We start from the raw sequence: 18,774 nt of genomic DNA, 5'->3' as shown, positions 1-18,774 counted from the left end.
ACCTTCTCTGCTGTGGCATAAACTCCCTAAGGAGGTGTTGGGGTTAGGTTTTTACCCACAGAAGGAAAAGGACTCTAAAGAGTTAAAAAGATGTCCTTGGCCAGATTGTCTCTGCCAGGAGAAGTCCAGTATGAAGCAGATTCTTCCCTGGCCTACGTGCGGTACGAGATGTACAAGATGAAGAGACTGTTGGTTAATTGGGCCAAGGAGAAAAGTGTATTTAAGAAGTCCATGTTGTATGGCTTCTTACTGCTGGAACTTACTGCTGGAACTTACTGCTGGTTCTTAATGCTGGAACTTACTGCTGGATCTTACTGCTGATGTTATACTGCTACGTTGTGTTGCTGTACTGTTGGTGAAAGGACTGTATATATGACCATTTATTCTGTAAGTAATTTATTTAGTGTCAGTAAAGCTTCTTACTGACCAAAGACCGTGAGTGCTTCTTTTTGTTCCTAAATTCAAGCTGAAACCATTTCCAGACTCTACGCTGCTGCTATTTGCACTCTGCTATATATTTTTGGGTAAGCAATTACCCCGATAGGAGGTTCGCTTGGCACCTACATTATATGCTTTTAGATGCCTGGTGAAGACCTTTTTATTCTCCCAGCATTTTAACGGTCTATAATTTTTTTAAACTCGGTGTTTTAAATTTGTAATTTTGCATTGCTGCTGTTTTTATCTGGTTGAGCTTTTATATTATGGTTTTATACTGTTGTTTTATACTTTGAATGTTTTTGATTTTTGTGAACCGCCCAGAGAGCTCCAGCTATTGGGTGGTGCAGAAGTGAAATAAATAAATAAATAAATGAAAGAAGTGAACTGTGTGTACTTTGTGCAAAAATAAATAAAATCTTGTAAATACAAATTCTGTGACCTGAATAAATTAGACTAAAATGAAAGGAATCATGCAAGTTTGCCTAAGTCAAGACCCCTTTCCTGAACACTCTTTGGGTTCAGGAAGGAAGCCAAGGCACATCTTTTTAGCTTGGCCTTCAAAATTATTGATATGGTTATTGTAGCTTTTTAAAAGTAATTTTTATTTGACTATGGTTTTTGCTTTCTGAAATTTGTTGTAGACTGCCCTGGTTGATTTCAGAAATACAAACATCAGTCCGTATCAGGCCCTCACGCAGCTTCTTTTGGCAAACAGAAAGACACGGCCAGTCCCAAGCATTTGATTCAAACATGTACTTCAAGTCATGTCTAGTTTGATCCTTAGGATAATGTGCACCTGAATCTCTTTCCTCCCCTATTTCTCTGTTTTACCTCTTTAATAGCGCAACAGAAAGTGAATGGGAAGGGACACAGCAGTGGAATGTCATTCAATAACATGTTACACATGGTGGTTAATTCTTGTAAACTTTAATCAGTTCAGTACAAAAAACACATGATAATAAAACCTGATTGTCTTGGAAAGAGCAATAAGCTTCATCCCGAGCCCCAAGTCAGTTCTTGATAAATTTTTAAGTTATCTGGAAATAGAAATCTAATCGTCATTCTCCGAAACATCAAAAATCTGTGTGGCGTCTTCCTGTCATAATTTCAAAAAACCCTCCCAAACAATCAGTGCTGGGAGGCGGGGGCGGAATGAATCTCTCTACTCATTGGTATTCCGTAGTCTTAAGTCACCACTTTCTCATTTCTACTTCCGTTATAATCTATTGCTTCCAAGGTGTGTGTTTTTTAAAAAAAGATAAATCTTTTCTCTGTCCTCCCTACTACATACACAGGAAAATGAATTTACATTGCATTAAATTATTATACGTAAACATTACAGTATACTCCTATTGCACAATTAGGATTTCCTAACCACAGAAATTTGGGATTTCTGTGCATAATTCTGGGCACTGGCGGCTACTCTTGAGAAACCATAAGGAGCCCAAACATGGTTTGTTTAATTGGGCTATTATCTACTTTTTCAATATGTAAACAGCAGAAAGAGAAATGACATTCAAGAATGCAGAGGGCAGCAGCACCAAAATGAGGGCAGCACAGGGCCTCAGTGCTCATGTCTCCATTCTGGCTCCACTTGCTGCTGGACGTAACTCTCTCTTAAGTCATTGCCTGCAGAGAAGAAGAGATGAAGAAGTGAATTGGGTGGGAGAAGACAAAGAGTTCTATGTGTTTGTCTTTGCTCCCCTTGCACTAGCCTACCAGCCTTCAAGAAATACTTAGATATTTCTACAAGTTTATCCAATATGAATCCTTTACATGACATAAAAGTCCACATTCAAAAGTATGCATGCATCTGTTTAGAAATAAGGGAATAACCATCCACAAGTAATAATGAAAAGTTTGCTCTATTCCAGACATTCAAGAGATGGCAGGGGACTAAATCTTGTCTTCAGCTTACTAAATACAAGGTTTAGGGACCACAATACTTGGAGAAACACCGCTCCCAAATTACGGTGGTTAGGAAATGTGGTCTAAGGCCCTCTTCCAGGTACCACCAATGAGGGTGGATTGGAAGGTAGCAACAAGAGAGAGGGTCTTCTCAAGGGTTCCCCCCCCCAAATTATGGAATGAACTCTCCAACGAGGCCTGTCTGATACCATTACTGTTATCTGTTTGGCGCCCGGTTAAGACCTTCCTCTACTCTGGGGCATTTGGCAGCATATAAGTTTTTAATCAGGTCATGGGATATTGTTTTGATGTGTGTGTGTAAGTTTGTAGCTAAACTGTTTTTATGTTATGCACAATATTGTATTTTTAAGGTTCTTAAGCTCTGAAAACCGCCCAGAGAGCTCTGTCTATTGGACAATATAGAAATGTAATAAATGAAACGGAATGTAGCCTCTTACCTGCTGGCTGTGTATCCAAGCTGAGAGAATGGAGTTCTGATGCCAGCACTACAAGCTCTTCATTCTCATCCTCCACATATTGATATCCTCGGTAAGCACTGTTGTCCCTGCAGTACGTGAGAAACCTGGGGACATAAGACATAAGTAGAAGCATTGGTGCTCCCAGCCAAAAACATCAGAATTTAAGAGTGGGCTTTGAAGAATGTCAAGAGCTAAGAACCGGGATGCATTTGTGTTAAACCAAAATGTACTCTGTACACAATAGGACAGACTGTCGCTGATGGGATTCCTGACCACACCTAGCTCAAAGCCTGCATGAAATGAAAGCCATACTGGCCCAAGTCCTGATTCTCAAGTATCCGTTGCTTAAGAGGAAGACTTCCCACTGTTTTTTCACTGAGGGGTGTCCAGGGCTTAGACTCATACATTGCAGGAGGAAGAGCCACAGGGCTCAAGAGCATGCTTTGCATCAAGAAGGCCCCAGCTTTAATTCCTGGTATCTCAAATTAAAATAATCTCAAGAAAAGGATTCATTTAAGGTCTTGGCACACTGCAGCCAATGCTAGGCTAGGCGGACTGATGGATTAAAAATATGGCAGCTTCAGGTTCACAAGGAACAAAAAGTCTATGTAGCATGTTGTCCTTCAAATGCATTGGACTGTGACTCTCAGCACGCTGACACACCTATTATTATATTTATTTATATCCCGCCTTTTTCCCAGTACTGGGACTCAAGGCGGTTTACAAGATTAAAACATATAAATATAAATTTACATTAAAAAAAAAAAAAACTAACAGATTAAAAAGGCTGGGTGGGGGTGGGCGGGGAGAATCCAATACATTAACACAGGTCCAGAGTAGTTCTAAAAGCCTGCCAGAGCAAAAAGGTTTTTGCCTCCCTCTGAAAGTGTAGTACAGAGGGAGCCAGCCTAGCCTCCCTGGGAAGGGAGTTTCAGAGCCTTGGAGCAGCCACTGAGAAGGCCCTCTCCCACGTACCCATCAGGCATGCTTGGGATATTTGTGGAACTGAGAGGAAGGCCTCCCCAGAAGATCTCAGAGCACAGGCAGGCTCATATGGGAGAATATGGTCTTTCAGTAACCTGGACCCGAGCCGTATAGGGCTTTATAGGTGATTATCAGCATTCTGAATTGTGCCCAGAAAAGTTTTAACAGGGGAGTTGTGTGCTTCCTGAAACCAGCCCGTCAACAATCTGGCTGCAGCTCTTGAACCAGCTGAAGTTTCTGAGCACTCTTCAAAGGCAGGCCCACATAGAGCGCGTTACACTAATCATAATGAGAGGTAACTACGGCATGTGGCACCGTGGCCAGGTCAGACATCTGAAGGAATGGGCGCAGCTGGCGCACTAGCTTGAAATGTGCAAATGTACTCCTGGCTCCCGCCGAAACCTGGGCATCCAAGCTCAGGGCTGAATCCAGGAGTACACCCAAGCTGCGAACCTGTGTCTTCAGGGGGAGTGTAACCCCATCCAGCACAAGCTGAATCCCTACTCCCTGATCTGCCTTTTGACTGACCAGGAGCACCTCTGTCTTGTCAGGATTAAGCTTCAATTTGTTTGCCCTCATCCAATCCATTACTGCTGACAGGAACCGGTTTAGCACTGAAACAGCTTCCTTGGAATTGGGTGGAAAGTAGTAATAGAGTTGGGTGTCATCAGCATACTTGTTGCACCTAGAGGGCAACAAGTTGGGGAAGATGGATATATATAATCCAAAACCTTGTGTCAACAGCAGGACAAGCCATCTATCCAGTCCACACGGACACCTCCCCCTCCAGAGAGTCTAGATCACAGTGCATCATAGTCAGAAAGCAAGTGTGATACAAGGCATCTCAGTCAGGTGCAGAACAAATAGTCTTGGGTGATTCATGTCAGTTTGACAAACGGCACAGTACAGAGATACTTGATAGGCCTTTGGTCTCATCCAGCAGAGCTCTTCTTATGTTCTTAAGAACAAAGCAAAAGGAGGAGGTTACTAGTTAAATCTGAACTGGTGGAAAATGCCATCTAAAGCCCAAACATACTAGACTATCTGCTCATATACCTCAACCATTGGAGAGCATTCAGGATGCCCTGTCTTGCATCTCTCAGTGATCTACAACACTGTGTAACGACAACTGCTGAATTGAGCACTCTTGCATTGTTAACGCACAATGGAAAAACACACTTTTCAATCACAAGAGCAGTACTGGAATGCTATCAGCTAGGATTCAATTCACTGCTACTGCCAACTGGGCCTTGATGTCAGAATGGTCACAAATACACTGGGCTCAATAACTCAGCATGAGGTTCACCATGTGAAGTCCTATCAGCACAAGCTCTCTCTGAGCTGGGGGGAAACTCAGGGAATCTCTGGCCCCGCTTATTCAGACATGCCTTGGGTTGATTGCAGGGGCATGGAGAAGTCCGCTGACTGAAATGACTTCAGGAATCATCAATAAAGGAAGGTGTTTAGGGAATTGGGGGGGGGATACTTACTCGCCCCACATGAGATCCTTGCTGAGAGTAATGGGATTGCCTATGATGATCAAGAGTGCTTTGGCTCTTGTAACGGCCACATTGAAGCGCTGAAAAAAGGAGGGAAGAGTAAAATATAAAGAGTGAAACACCCTTGCCTGCTGGGAAAGAATTCAGCATCCACATAGAAGCAATAGGCACCATCACGGCCGCTTGGGGAGGTCAGACGCTCTTCTCAAAGTTGGAGACAGAGTCCCTGGAGCCTACTGTTAACTGAAGGTCTCTGAGAAAAGGCAGAGACCGAGGCAAAGGGCAGAGTCACAGGATTTGAAGGGTGTGTGATGCCCATGGTGAGTTAAGTATCCAAGGCAGCACAGTTAAGACCCCTGCTATCCAAAGCTTCAGCCCATGCTTGTTTTCCTGTCAGTGAAAGGTGGCAACAGAAAAAAGGTGTGCGTGTGGGGGTGCAAGTAGTGAAAGCAAGGGCAAAGCTCAAATCAAATGTTTGTCTAGCACACTGGAGCTGCTAAGGGCAAAGTTGCAGAAATGTGCTTGCTCAGCAGATGCAATTCTTGTTGCGGCTATCTACAGCACTGCCAGTGGTGCCCCATTAGTGTGTGAGTGAGAATGTGTGTTAGGATTTTTTCAGCAGAGGCACTGCTCATCCGCCACCCTTCCCTGTAGCATCTCTATGATGCCAATCCATATGGCCATCAAGGCAGGACACGCACGGCAGGCTTCTGGTTGTCAGCATGGCGAAGAGAGAGACCAACTTTTCCTGGGACACTTCCCACATTTCCAGGCTCACACTGAACGGAAATCTGGGAAGATGTCACTCAGACATATATACTATGATCAAACTGAGTCACGGATGGTGGTACAGCCTCTCTTGTGTCTCCTGGAGGGGAAAAATCAACTAGTCATCATGTGTCCCAGTCATGCCTTGGATCCCAAAATGAAGGGAATCAGCCTAGTATGCATGAACGATTGTAAGATAATATGCATAGATTTGTACCTTGGGGTTCTTGAGGAAGCCAAGCCTGAACTTTTCATCCATATTGACGTAATCACTGTTGCTGCGCACTGTTGAAATGATTATCACACGCCGCTCCTGACCCTGGAATTCCTCCACAGAGCCCACCTGGAGGGAAAGAAAAAGAGAATACCCATGTACCAGGGATGGGGTGGGATATCTTCCAGTCTCAAACTCCAGAGAGGGGCTTCTAAAGTATATCGCTTAGCAGGGAGCCTTTGTCCTCCTAGAAGAGGAAAAAGAGTGACGGGCAGCTCCCATTTAGGTGTTGCAACTGGAAGAATTGGTTCAAACTTGTTGCCGTGCTTGTTCTGTTAATGCAGCGCTGCAATGTGAAAAGCCACACCAGGTCATACAAAACCCTGCTTGTAAGGTTTTCTGGGAAATTTGGTTATTCAATACCCTAGCATAGGAGTGCTACATTAGATAGATTTGAGGTACTAGGTGTGGTGTGGACACTTATCACAACCAAGCCACCCATAGCACAGCTGGCAGGAAAATCACGTCTCACCTTTAAATCCTTGATATTCTTCAGGTTCTTTAGTTCCATATTTATGGCTTGTCTTATCTTCTCCACCTAGGGGAGTTAAGAAGTGAAACTAGTGATTCATTTATTCCCAGACTTATTATTAGCCTCTGCTCCAGGCGAGCATGAATTCCTTGGGTCTTCTGGCTAATCCCCTTAGCAGATGGATGAATTCCTTTGGGCCACAGAAATCTCTTCTGCCACAAATGGCCTGGGCTGCTTTGAAATTGATGGGGTAGAAGGAACAGTCATGATGTTCATGACAGAGATGATGGGAGTGACTCAGGAAGGATATACAAGTATCTCAGAGATCTTGGTAATGGGAGGGCCGCAAAATCACAGCCAGAGTATACTTGCAGAGTTTGCAGAGTTGCCAAACAAAAAGATGAAGCCACATCTCAAAAAATAATGGAATTTCGATAGTAAAATATTCTTATAACGTAATGGAATGCCCAAAGTGTTTCAATAAATATCCTTCTTCAGGGGCACTTGCCAAGAATACATTAAAATGACATTTTACTATTTTATTTAAAAAGTAGGTTTTCAGTGACCTGTTTTACCTGTAACGGGCAATCATGGGTTAATTAACCCATGAATTGTTGGGCACGAAGTTGGAGTGAGCAAACATGCTGCCTCCAGTACACTCTTCACCTCCTTTTTCCATTAACAACCTACGATTGCCCTATTCATAGGTTGTTAGCATGATGTCCAAACCTGGACACTCTGGATTGTTCAGGGGTTAAACAACCCAGTATTCAACTATGATTTGTTGAATAGGGGGCTGTCGTGTGTGTGTGTGTGTGTGTGTGTGTGTGTGTGTGTGTGTGTGAGAGAGAGAGAGAGAGAGAGAGAGAGAGAGAGAGAGAGAGAATCTGTATAGATGAACACATTTAAATTTTAAAAAATGAGGTCGAAAGAGATAGAGATGTGAAGACACAATTGCATATGTCCTGATCTCTCAAATGTAATAAAAGAATATTCAGACCATGTTTCTCTTAGTCAACTGGATATCTGAGCTATACACCCGAAGCAGGGGGAGCATGTTTTTTGCAAGATTGAACCACAACTCCTGCACAGACCACGGTGGCCCTGCAGTCATTGCTATGTGCAGCAGAAAGAGGCAGAAACCCTGGAGATAGTGGAGTCTTGGGGGACATGTACAATGCAGGCATTAAATGACACCAGATAACTATTCATATCGCTCTCATGAAGAATGGCACCCATGGTCATTAGTTGCAGTTAGCCAAAAACAAGTCCTATGATTGCAGTAGCTGAAAAATGTGGTATGGCGAACTCAATTGCTATGGTTGCCATCTGTAGATGGCCCAAAACACGGGTTACATCCTCCACATGATCCCTGGCATGCAATGAATTGAGGAAAGCTCTAGCTTCATCAGGTGGAAGGACATGTTGATCAAGTGAAGAGTTTCCATCTTTACAGAAGGTCTAGAAGTGAATCTTATTGAGTCAGCTGCAACTAGCAGAAGGCCTCACCTGCTTCCTGTACGGTGAGATGACACCAATCTCTTTGGGCAAAATTCGAGACTGGCCTTTCTTGCCCTGGTCTTCCAGGAGCAGTTTCTTGAGGTAGCTGATCAGCACGTTAATCTCAGCAGTGTTGAAAAAAGAAGGGCTCTTCTCTTCCCTCTGGTCTTCCCCACAGACTCCATGAAAGATGATGGGGAAGCCCTACAAGAAGAAGAGTAGAAAAACACCACCTCAGTTACGCATCTGTGGATGTCTACCTGGATATGACCGAATTGCTCAATGCCTGCTCCTCACCTCTTTGACCAGTTCTTTCCAGTTGCAGAAGGAATGAGTGATGAGATGGTCGGCATGCTCCTGCAGCTCCCCATCGTAGAACTTCTCATTTGGGAACTTGAGGATGGCAGCATGGGACCTGGAGGAAAAGACTACCTTAGCCCATAAGCCAACAGGAACTGCCTGAGATTGGGAGGAGGGAGAAGGCTGTGTCTCATTTCCCTTCTAGCACTGACTGGACTTTGAAACTCTAGTTTCAAATTCTTGCTGTACCACAGACCAAATTATGTCTGGGCTTGGTAGCCAAAAACTATTACTACTAGTCAGCCAGAATATATTAAAAGGGCTTCTCCTCGCCGCTTTAGTCCCCATTTGCAAAGCCAGAGAACAGATGCCTTCTTCATAAGGGTGTTGTGAGGCAGATTAAGGTGAGTACTGGATATAACTTTGTATATGAAAAAGGCTTTGTGTGTAGGTGAGTTTACTATTCTGGCAAACAGAGAAGGATTTTTGCCTTTGCTTTAGACAGTAGTAAATGGCAAGTGACAATTCTTCAGGATAATTAGAATCAAGCATTTTGGGGTCTCCGACACAGAGTTCTGCTGCAGCCTTTAAAAAACTGACCCAGTCTACAGGCTACAGTTATCATTTTAAAACAGAAGGAGGGAACCCTGGAACTCGCTCTTTCAGCTGTTACAAGATTTGGGGCACAATGAATCCTGTGTTATACCATGTAGGCAGAGGCAATCAGGATCACTGGATCTCTTATGCTCCACCTGCTGGAATTCCAAGGCGCAGCAGATGTACCTGTAGTTGCGCAGAAGCTTAGTGACAAACTGCGGGTTGTAGCCCCCGTCCTCCTTTTGGTACAGCGCATTGTGCTGCATCAGCCGCTCCAGCAGCGAAAGCCCTGCAAGAGCAGAGCAAAGGATTAGGGTGCTGTGTCCTCTTATCAGTCCTTGTCCCAACCCTTTCTCAGAGCTGCACTAAGGCCCAATTGCTTGTGAGCTCTATAGCGTGGCTACTGCTAAGAACAGAAAACACGCGTGCTTCCCTGAGCAGTTAACTGCTTGTGTGAAGCATGTTCACATAATCTGAGTTGATTGAACTGCACCGGCAAAATCTCTAAACACATTTGTGGATGTGCTTAAAATAATCCCAAATCACATGGAGCACAGCTTCAAAGAAAAAATGTACCACATTGGTTGCATCCAGGGCTGGCCATCATGGGGATATCCAGCCCTTTTAAAGCTTGCCAGATTTCCCCAGAGCTCATGGTTTGGTTGGTATTTGCAAGTTGAGCCTGCGGGCTTTTTCCCAGTATCCGGGAACTTTTCTCACATTTTTTTCATTTTCTTAAAGCGACATTTATGCAAATTATGCAACTCCAATTTGCATACCTTGGACAATTTTCACTTGTAATGTGCACAAATTGTGGCAGTAATGGGCTTAATTTGCACAAATTGCACTTGCAATTTGCACAAATTAAGCATATTATGCCTGCAATTTGCACAAATAACAATCACAATTTGAGCAAGTTATGTAAATTGCAGCTGCAATTTGCACAAATGTTACTTTAAGAAAAAATATATCTGCAAGCTGGGTCAACTCAATCTGCATGAGTCAGGCCAGCTCGTAGGTAAGCAAGTCAAAGTTCAGAGGGTTGAGCTGCTAAAAGCTCAGCAAACTTTATGCCCAGACGGATTCCTCTGCAACAATTGCACGACTGACACAACATTAATTGAAATGGGTTTCACAGGTAGAGTCCCCTAGAGACACCATTGTTTGACCTGGAGGTTATACAGTAATCTTCTTCAACTTGTTATCCTCTAGATATTTAGACTACAACTCCCAGGATTCCTGACCATTTGCCATGCTGATTGGGGGTGATGGGAGTTGAAGTCCACTAAGTAGGGAAAGGCTGTTATACAAGCCTCACTTGAGGACTTTGACACAGTGTTTAAACACTTTACACCTCCCCCACTGGGAACAGATAACTAATCTGCCATTGCACAAAAGTCTAGCAAAATAGACATGTCAGAATTTTTTTAATACCTTTACTAGGCCAACTCAAAAGTTTTTGAGTTCTCCGGAAATCTTCATCAGACAAGAAAAAGATGGCTGATGTTCAAGCCATGGAGACTGCATTTGATTACAGTCTCAAGATGGAAAGTGGGAGGAGGCTGTAGACATTCAAACTGGGCTTTACCAGGTACTGTGATGGTTTCAGGTACTTGGGATCCTCCCAAGAATTGGTGGGAAGAACAAACAATGGCTGATTCCCTGTTTTTGAAAGTATTTTTAATTACCACCTGTTTTTCACTTACCCAAGCCATGCTCAATAGCCAGAGGAGACCTCAGGATTGGACCCAGTTGCTGGGGATCCCCTGCCAAAACTAGCTGGCCTCCTTTAGCATTCTTCTCTGGGTCCATTACGGCTAAGATACCTAGAGAAAGACGACAGGGCTCAAGCCATTTGCTCAGTCTGATCCAAAGGTACAGATATGAGCTGTATAGTCTCATCTGCCTTTCCCAAAAGTTTCAAACACTACACCCAGAGCCCTAGAACTGATAGAGCCTTGGAATGCTAGTTGGGAAAGACAGCCCGGGATCCTTCAGTGGAAGCAAACAAGATAAGCAAAAAAAGATAAGGTAAGTGCTGTTTAAAGACGTTGAAGGACATTTTTCAGAGAAATATTTTAATTCAGGGTCTCTTGGGCCCTCGAGGGCAAAACACTGGGACATCTGGAGATATGCTGGCTGACGGGGAGAAAGAACAAGAACATTCATTCATTCATTATTACATTTCTATACCGATCAATAGCCAAAGCTCCTTTGGTAATTTACAAAAATTAATACAACATCATGAAACACAATATTAAACCTTTAACATACAAAAATTTAAAACAGTTTGGAATAGCTAAAAGAATTAATAAAATACCAGGACCTGATAAAAACAACTAACATTAAAAAGCCCCATCATAGGCCATCAAGTACCTGGGAACAGAGGAAAGGCTTAATCTTGCCCCAAAGATATGACAATGTTGGCACCAGAAGGACCTCACTAATGAGAGCATTCTACAATCAGGTGGCCATCACCAAGAAGGCCCTATCCCTTGTTGCTATCCTCTGAATCTCCCTTGGAGGAGGGCCTCAGATGCTGACTGTAGTGTACAGGTAGGTTCATATGAGGAGAGGCCCTTCATCAGCTATTGTGGTCATGAATGACTTGAGAGCACCCACGATACACCATGGCCATGCAATGAGGGAGCCAAAGTTCCAATAAGCAAGCTAGAGTCCACTGAAAAATTAACATGCTTTAAAGTTTTCCCACAGAAATATTTATCATTTTCAGGGCAGAAAAACTACACTGAGTTCACAACTCACCTGCAATAGCGACCAGGCTCTCAGTTTCAACAGCATGACCACTTTCATCAATGAAGACATGAGAAAAATGTCCCGGAGGAAAACCAGCTGAAACCAATCTAACCAGGAGAAACACAGATGTCGGCATGTGCAGGAATATTCAACTTCCCAGATGGAGCACCACCTCTGTGCGTGGTTCCCTCTTCTCTTCTAAGTGCTGAATAGGAGAAGTTCCTTTTTCTTGACTAACACAACATCTCCCTGTGCTAACAGAAGTGAAGTACTGAGCAGCCCCAAACTTATCACATCCCTGCTCTCTAAATCCCCTCCTGCCCTTTATTTAGCCCCCTCTTCCCCCAAGGAACTTGGGGCCACAGGCATTCCCTCCCAGCCCCCCTCCCCCATTTATCCTCAAAACAACCCTTGTGAGGTAGATTAGACTGAGAGGGAAGTGAGCAGGAATTTGAACCTAGATCTCCCCAGTCTCTTACCCATCCTCCCATGAATCTCAGCCTTCTGTGTATTATGTTTCTGGAGAAAATTATCCCCAAATTCAAGAAACAGTAGAGCAGACTACTCTACGGTGGGTAAGAAGAACTGCTATTGTGTGTTACTTGTAGTACCCTTATTAATGTTTATAGAGATACAATAATGTGCTAGCGCTATGGAAGAATTTGCCTTGAGAGAGTACTAAGAACTAGGAACTGGTACTCCGTCCCGTTTCCTTTTGTGCTGTGTCTTTTAGATTGTAAACCTGAGGGTAGGGACTGCCTCATTATTAAACTTAGTAAGCCACTCTGAGAGCTTTTTTTTTTTTTTTGGCTGAAGGATGGGATAGAAATACTGTAAATAAACAACTTCTTAACAGCAAAATTGGTGGCCTTGGGCCAATCAATTTCAAACCCCATTGGTTCAGCCTCGGTCATATGGCATGGTCATATGCGGCAAAAGGATGGAAGAATGGGGAGGGACGCCTGGCTATGAGTGTTGTTCATTACCTTTAAAGCCCTACATGGTTTGGGTCCAAGTTACCTGTGGGATCGCCTTCCTCTGTACAACCCGCCCCCACAGGTCCTCTGGGAAGAATTTACTTCAGTCAGCGAAAACTAGGCTGACAACCAATCCCGACAGGACCTTTTCTTCTGCCGCTCCCAGACTGTGGAATGGCCTTCTGGGAGAGATTCGCCAACTTAACAGTCTTTCTAAATTTAAAAAAGCTATAAAGACTGATCTCTTCCAGCCGTCCTACCCAGTCAAATTTTAAGAAGTCTGGCTGTTATTTTAATAATGTATTAGTTTTGTATGTTTTTAATCAGTTTCATGTATTTTATAGTATTTTTGTATTTAATGTTGTTCCCTGCCTCAGTCCAGAGGGAGGGGTGAGTAAGAAATATACTATTGTTATTATTATTGCAAAATGGGGGATCTGCAAACAAAGCATAGGTTTCTTTAGCCCTATTTTGGTATTATTAAAAGTCGTGAAAGCAACAGGTCAGCAGAGGCTGCGCTGAGTAGCTCCAATTAGTCCCTTCTGCAGCATCCACATGTACAGCATGGACATCTTCTGAGAATGCAGCTCTACACGCAGAGGCTTCCATGCAAGCTTAGAACCCTGCCCTGCGCTATCGGAGTAAATACTTCATGTTACCGTAATGCAGTATTGGGAACATATTAAGTGTGGGCTTAGGTAGCAATCATGTCAGTATGATGTCTTGGGTAAGTTTCATGGAGATTAATGGATCATACTCAGATAGTAGAATATTTAGGATAGAAGTCTTAATGAACTGCATCCGCTGGCCACAAAAGTATTCTCTTCCACATACAGCTAATAAAGTTTTTTTTATCCTCTTACATTAATGAGTGCAGAGAGGGTGTGGGGAAAGGGTGTGTGTGTGTGTACATTCTTTGTATTAAAACAAATAAAAATCATGTGACGAAAATGGAAACCTTCCCCCTCCTATTTGAACTTTTTATAAATTCTTCTAAAACTCTATGCCCACTATACACACAGGCAACTTTCCTTCACCAATTTCTAATTTATCCTCATCTGTTATTTTTGCATGGTTCTGGGTCCTTCATACCTTCCTGCTGTCACCAGGGTAGTAACAATCACTTGGTAGTTTTGCAGCTCCTCTTTCTCGGGAAAGACTGGACACTTCTTCTCCTTATCCCAGTTACAGACAGGCTAAAGGCAAAAGCAGATATCAGAATAGCCTGGGATTGGAGCTCTGTTAATCTAGCAACTTCCTTGGTGCAGCATCTTCAGACAGGAGGTGAATGGAGAGGATGCTACTAGGCTATTGCCCTGACTGTTCTTGAACCCTACCAGGACAGGTACAGACCTTGATATCCTCAGGGATTGTGCGGTATTCCCTGCTGCTAGCGTTTAACCTGTAGATCTTCCTCTTCTCCACATGTTTCATGAGGAGTTGGCATAGCAGGTCAGAGGCACTGTTGGAGGGGGCGCAGGCAAGCACGTGGGAATCCTCAATGCAGCACAGTACCTGAGAAGGGTAGTATAAATAAGGGATTTATGATCAGCCAAAAACAAAAAAACACATTTCCAGGCTTATAGGAATGGCAGCACTCGAGGGTTCAAGAACTACTTTAAGAATGGTTCAGAGTTGCAGGATGCCAGCTAGGGATTATAAGTCTACAAAACCATTGGCCATATTTGCTAAGCCTGATTAGAGATGATTCAAAATCTCTAGAGGTGCCAGGTGCTTTTTATACTGTATTTTGTATTTGTGTTTTTAGATTGTTGGTTGTTTTATTATGGTTTTAATTTTTGTGAACCGCCCAGAGAGCTTTGGCTATTGGGTGGTATAAAAATGTAATAAATAAATAAATAAATAAATAAATAAGAAAAACTCAACTTTGGGTGTTCGCAAGATTCTTAAATTTGGCAAGTATTCAGTTCCATCTTGCTAAGACTCTAAGTAAGACTATTTCACTCCCCTGAACTGCAGAACATGTGTGGCTAATCTTACATAAGAATATTTATTTATTTATTTATTGCATTTCTCTACCACCCAATAGCCAAAGCTCCCTGGGCGGTTCACAAAAATTTAAACCACTCAAAGTATAAAACAAATAGTATAAAAACGTGATATAAAATACAATATAAAAGCACATGGTAGTCTAAGGCTTATTACTTGAGATTTACCAAACCTATTTTGCTCATTTTTGTTTTAAACTGAAGCTTGATAATTTTGCAGAAAATTATGAAGCTTTGAAAAATTTCAAAGCTCAACCTCTGGGCAGCCTGGGAAGGGATGAGGCAAAGGGAAGGTTAATGCAAATGCCCCACACTGTACATGTAATGTAACATGTGACACAGTATGTGTACTCACATGTAATAATGCTTATTCCTGTGATCTCCTAGAGTGCTGGGCCAATGAAAGGACAGGCACAGAATGTTGGAAATGTGGCTGAGTAGATGACAGTTAGAGGAAGAGGAAGAGACGCTCAGGAGAAAAACTGAAAGGACTCCAGAGGGAGAAGAGAGAGAAAAATCTTACATCACATTTTTTAATCTCAAAATCCAAGAAATGGTAAATGATCTTTTTTAAAAGAACATCTTTTTTTTGCTTTCACCTTTATTTGCAGTATATTTATTTTAAAAGTGTAAAGTTTTTCCAGTCACAAGGGAAACTGTCAAACATATTTTTAACTAATCATTTGCAGATTACTAGCCCCTATGGCAGCATAGGATTTGCACTAATCTAAATACAGTGATGAAGTACTTCCCTTACCTGTTTGATGGCCTCCACCATAGTGACTGTCTTGCCAGTGCCTGGAGGTCCAAATATAAGGTATGGGGCTGGTCTGGAAGTGCCTGCCACCACCTGATGGATAGCTTTTCTCTGCTCCTCATTCTTCTCAAGGTTGGAGTCATACAGTCTATAGTGTGGGAAGAGAGAATGTGAGTGCAAAGGAGAGGCAGCAAAGAGCAAAGTAAAGGCTGCTTCATCCCACACAGTCATACGAACTTCAACTCCAACATATTACGGTTAAATTATCTCGATGGTAGAAAGGGACTTCTGGCCTTTTCCACTGTCTCCCTGACTGCCTCTCTTCTCCCTCCCCGCAAACTCACCTGAGGTGCTGGTCAGCAGAGAGAAGGGATTTCTCGTAGGACAGAGACGGGAAGAGCAGATGGCGCAGCCCCTTCTTCTGGGCAAGAAGAGCAGCACGATGCTGGACGCGTAATGGCAGGCGGTTGAAGGTGAACGTCACATCAAACTTCATGTTCTTGATGAAAATAGAACGCAGTCTGGGAAAAGAAAAGGGAGCTGAAGAGTGAAGAGTGTAATGAGCAAGCACTGGGCATCCCTGACCTCCCGCCACTTAGGCCTCAAGGAGCCCTCCTGCAGGCTACTAATTTACATCACTCTTTCTACTTCCAATTTATCCTTTCCCATGCTACCTCCTATACAACCTATCTAATCCATCCTCCTGAGATCTGACCTGTTCTCAAATCAGGCCAGGTCCCATCATCAAGCTATCTTACCAATTCAACCTTACTTCCACACTGCTCCAACTTCCTTTTCAACCTCTCCCTTAACCTTCAAGTCTCTCTGCCCTTGCTCTCTGCCCCAGTCATCCTTTAAAATACCACTGAGTTGAAGACACTCTTTTTCTTCCTCATGTGCTGCTCCTATCCAACCTGCTGGTCTACCTAGTTTGCTTCCAGAACAGCCTACAGTTCACTGGGGCCTGACTTTCCCTTCTGTCTTCTGCCTGCTTTGCCACATGCTTGCCTGTCACTGAGCACTTTTGCTCAGTGTGTCCAGGCCGTGGACATCTTTATAATCTAGGCATTGTTAACTCGTGACCCAAAGGGTGTTCTTTTAAGACAGGACCAAGTCCCAAATTATACCTGTTGAACCTCACTGGTATACAGGAAGCCGCCTAATGCAGAGTCAGGTCCCTCTGGCCCAGGATTGTTGGCATTGACTGGCAGCAGCTCTCCAATGTTTCAGATGTTTTTCCAGCCCTACCTGGAGATTGAACCTGGGACTTTCTGCATGCAAAACATGGGCTCTACCACTAAGTTGAAATCCTTCCCTCCTGCCACAAAAAAAGCACAAGTAGCCGTGCCTGCTTTAGGAGTTGTAATTCATTTCTAGGAAGGTCTAATCCAAGCTTCAAGCTGGTAGACTCACTTTTCAGAGAAGCCCAGCTTGAGTTTCTCCAGCTCCACATCATGAACATAGCCCTGATAATGGACAACTGGATTCCGAGTGGGTTCTTCGGCCAACGTCGCAAGAAGATAATCACCTTTCAATACTGATGGGCGGTTCTCTGCCACGCCGGGAACCTGGAGCAAAGGACAGGCCAGTCTGAGACATAACTGCCATTCCATCCTCATGACCTCAATAATTACCTGAAGGGGATGTGGGAGTAGCTGGAGCATCTAGAGGGTTTGGCTGGGGGGGAAGAATGCAGCAGTAACTCTCTCTCTCTCACACACACACACACATACACGACATGCACTCACACTTCTGCCTTTTGCTGGTGCAACTGATTGAATTGTCAGCTGTCTTAATTTGTGTTCACTGTAAAATACTTGAAGCCATTGTTGCTGAATGTGGGCTATAGACATTTTAGCATTGCAACAATGCTGTAGGATACCTTAGGCAGAGAGGGTGACTTGCCCAAGGCCACTTAGTGAGCATCCTAGATGATCAGAAGTTTGAAATTTAGTTTCTTACATCTCAACCAAACGTTCTAGCCACTAAGCTACAAGCCTTAGATTATGGATTGTTCACCTTCAGGACAAGGAGTTTCCTATCATTGTCTGCAACCATTGGAACACCGTGCATATCATATCGGTGGATGTCCACCTCCATTTGGATCTCTTCCATGTGAAGAAGCAGACAAAACTTCTTGCTATAGTTGTCAAACTGCAGGGTGGCTTTCAGATTGCTCCTGTGGAAAAGCAGGATAACATCCTATCAAATTTAAGATTATTCTACAGGAATCAGTCTAACCTATCCATTTAATCAGCAATGGGAGGTCCTGCTGGTATTTGACAGGAGAAGCAAAGCCACAGAATATGCCTGCATCAGGACACTTCTACTGCGGTTTAATTCCGTTTGGCTTGCTCCTGGTTATCCTTCTGCTGGATTTTACACATTTGCAGTGCTTGTATGTTCCCCTTCTTTTGGGATAGTGGGTTATTTGAACTTTCCTAATGCTTTGGTGTGGGGAGTGTGGAATAACACACTGGTATTAGGGTCAGAGACAAACCAATAGACAGAAAAATGATTTGACAATCTAAATGGGATCTTTTAATCCAGCTTAATGTAAACTATGATATGGGGCAGTATCCAAAGTTGCTCATACGCTAGCGGGACTCAACACTAGTGCAACAGGAAGCTAGAGCTTTGTAAGGCAACCAGAAAGAAGGGAAACACCTGTTTCCAGAATGGGGCAGGTTAGTGAAGCTCGCGGAAGGGAGCTCCCTTGACCTGCCTTATTCTGGGAATGAGTGTTTCTGGAGCTGCTTTTGGAAGTACTAGTTCATGGAACTAGCAGAGTACCCGCAATATTGGGTACTGTCCATTATTGGCTAGGATCCCAAGGACACTGCATATTCACAATCTACTGATGGGAGCTTTTCAGTTTCTCTTCCAGCAATAGCCCCCCACCCCACCCCCAAAGCTATCCAAAGTTCAGGGGACCATCTGGAGCAGCATTCCATAAGGAGACAAGAGGGTTGCCGACAGAAGTGTGTGCAAGTGTGTGTTGGGGGAATTGACATGCATGCACACACCAACCTCTTTTGAATGCTAGCCACTGGCT

At 43.5% G+C, this 18,774-nt stretch overlaps 1 protein-coding gene across 1 annotated transcript in view; it reads right to left on the bottom strand.

The window, feature by feature from the left end:
- Positions 1–1,349: 1,349 nt before the first annotated feature.
- The window catches only part of MOV10 (Mov10 RNA helicase), a 35,231-nt gene continuing 17,806 nt past the window's right edge, over positions 1,350–18,774 (bottom strand). The window contains exons 7-22 of the mRNA XM_063143291.1: positions 17,739–17,898; positions 17,133–17,287; positions 16,064–16,240; positions 15,720–15,867; positions 14,307–14,468; positions 14,046–14,149; positions 11,986–12,083; positions 10,926–11,045; positions 9,406–9,508; positions 8,620–8,737; positions 8,332–8,526; positions 6,823–6,888; positions 6,294–6,419; positions 5,300–5,388; positions 2,805–2,929; positions 1,350–2,067 (exon numbers count right to left, since the gene is read on the bottom strand). Coding sequence (XP_062999361.1) covers positions 2,003–2,067; positions 2,805–2,929; positions 5,300–5,388; positions 6,294–6,419; positions 6,823–6,888; positions 8,332–8,526; positions 8,620–8,737; positions 9,406–9,508; positions 10,926–11,045; positions 11,986–12,083; positions 14,046–14,149; positions 14,307–14,468; positions 15,720–15,867; positions 16,064–16,240; positions 17,133–17,287; positions 17,739–17,898 — 2,011 coding nt within the window. The 3' untranslated portion in view covers positions 1,350–2,002. The remainder of the gene's footprint in view (positions 2,068–2,804; positions 2,930–5,299; positions 5,389–6,293; positions 6,420–6,822; positions 6,889–8,331; positions 8,527–8,619; positions 8,738–9,405; positions 9,509–10,925; positions 11,046–11,985; positions 12,084–14,045; positions 14,150–14,306; positions 14,469–15,719; positions 15,868–16,063; positions 16,241–17,132; positions 17,288–17,738; positions 17,899–18,774) is intronic.

This window comes from Elgaria multicarinata, chromosome 1 (assembly GCF_023053635.1).
Source record: "Elgaria multicarinata webbii isolate HBS135686 ecotype San Diego chromosome 1, rElgMul1.1.pri, whole genome shotgun sequence".
Classification (NCBI taxonomy): Eukaryota; Metazoa; Chordata; class Lepidosauria; order Squamata; family Anguidae; genus Elgaria; species Elgaria multicarinata.
Note: the sequence above shows the minus strand (reverse complement) of the source record. Positions and strands in the feature narration are given on the sequence as shown.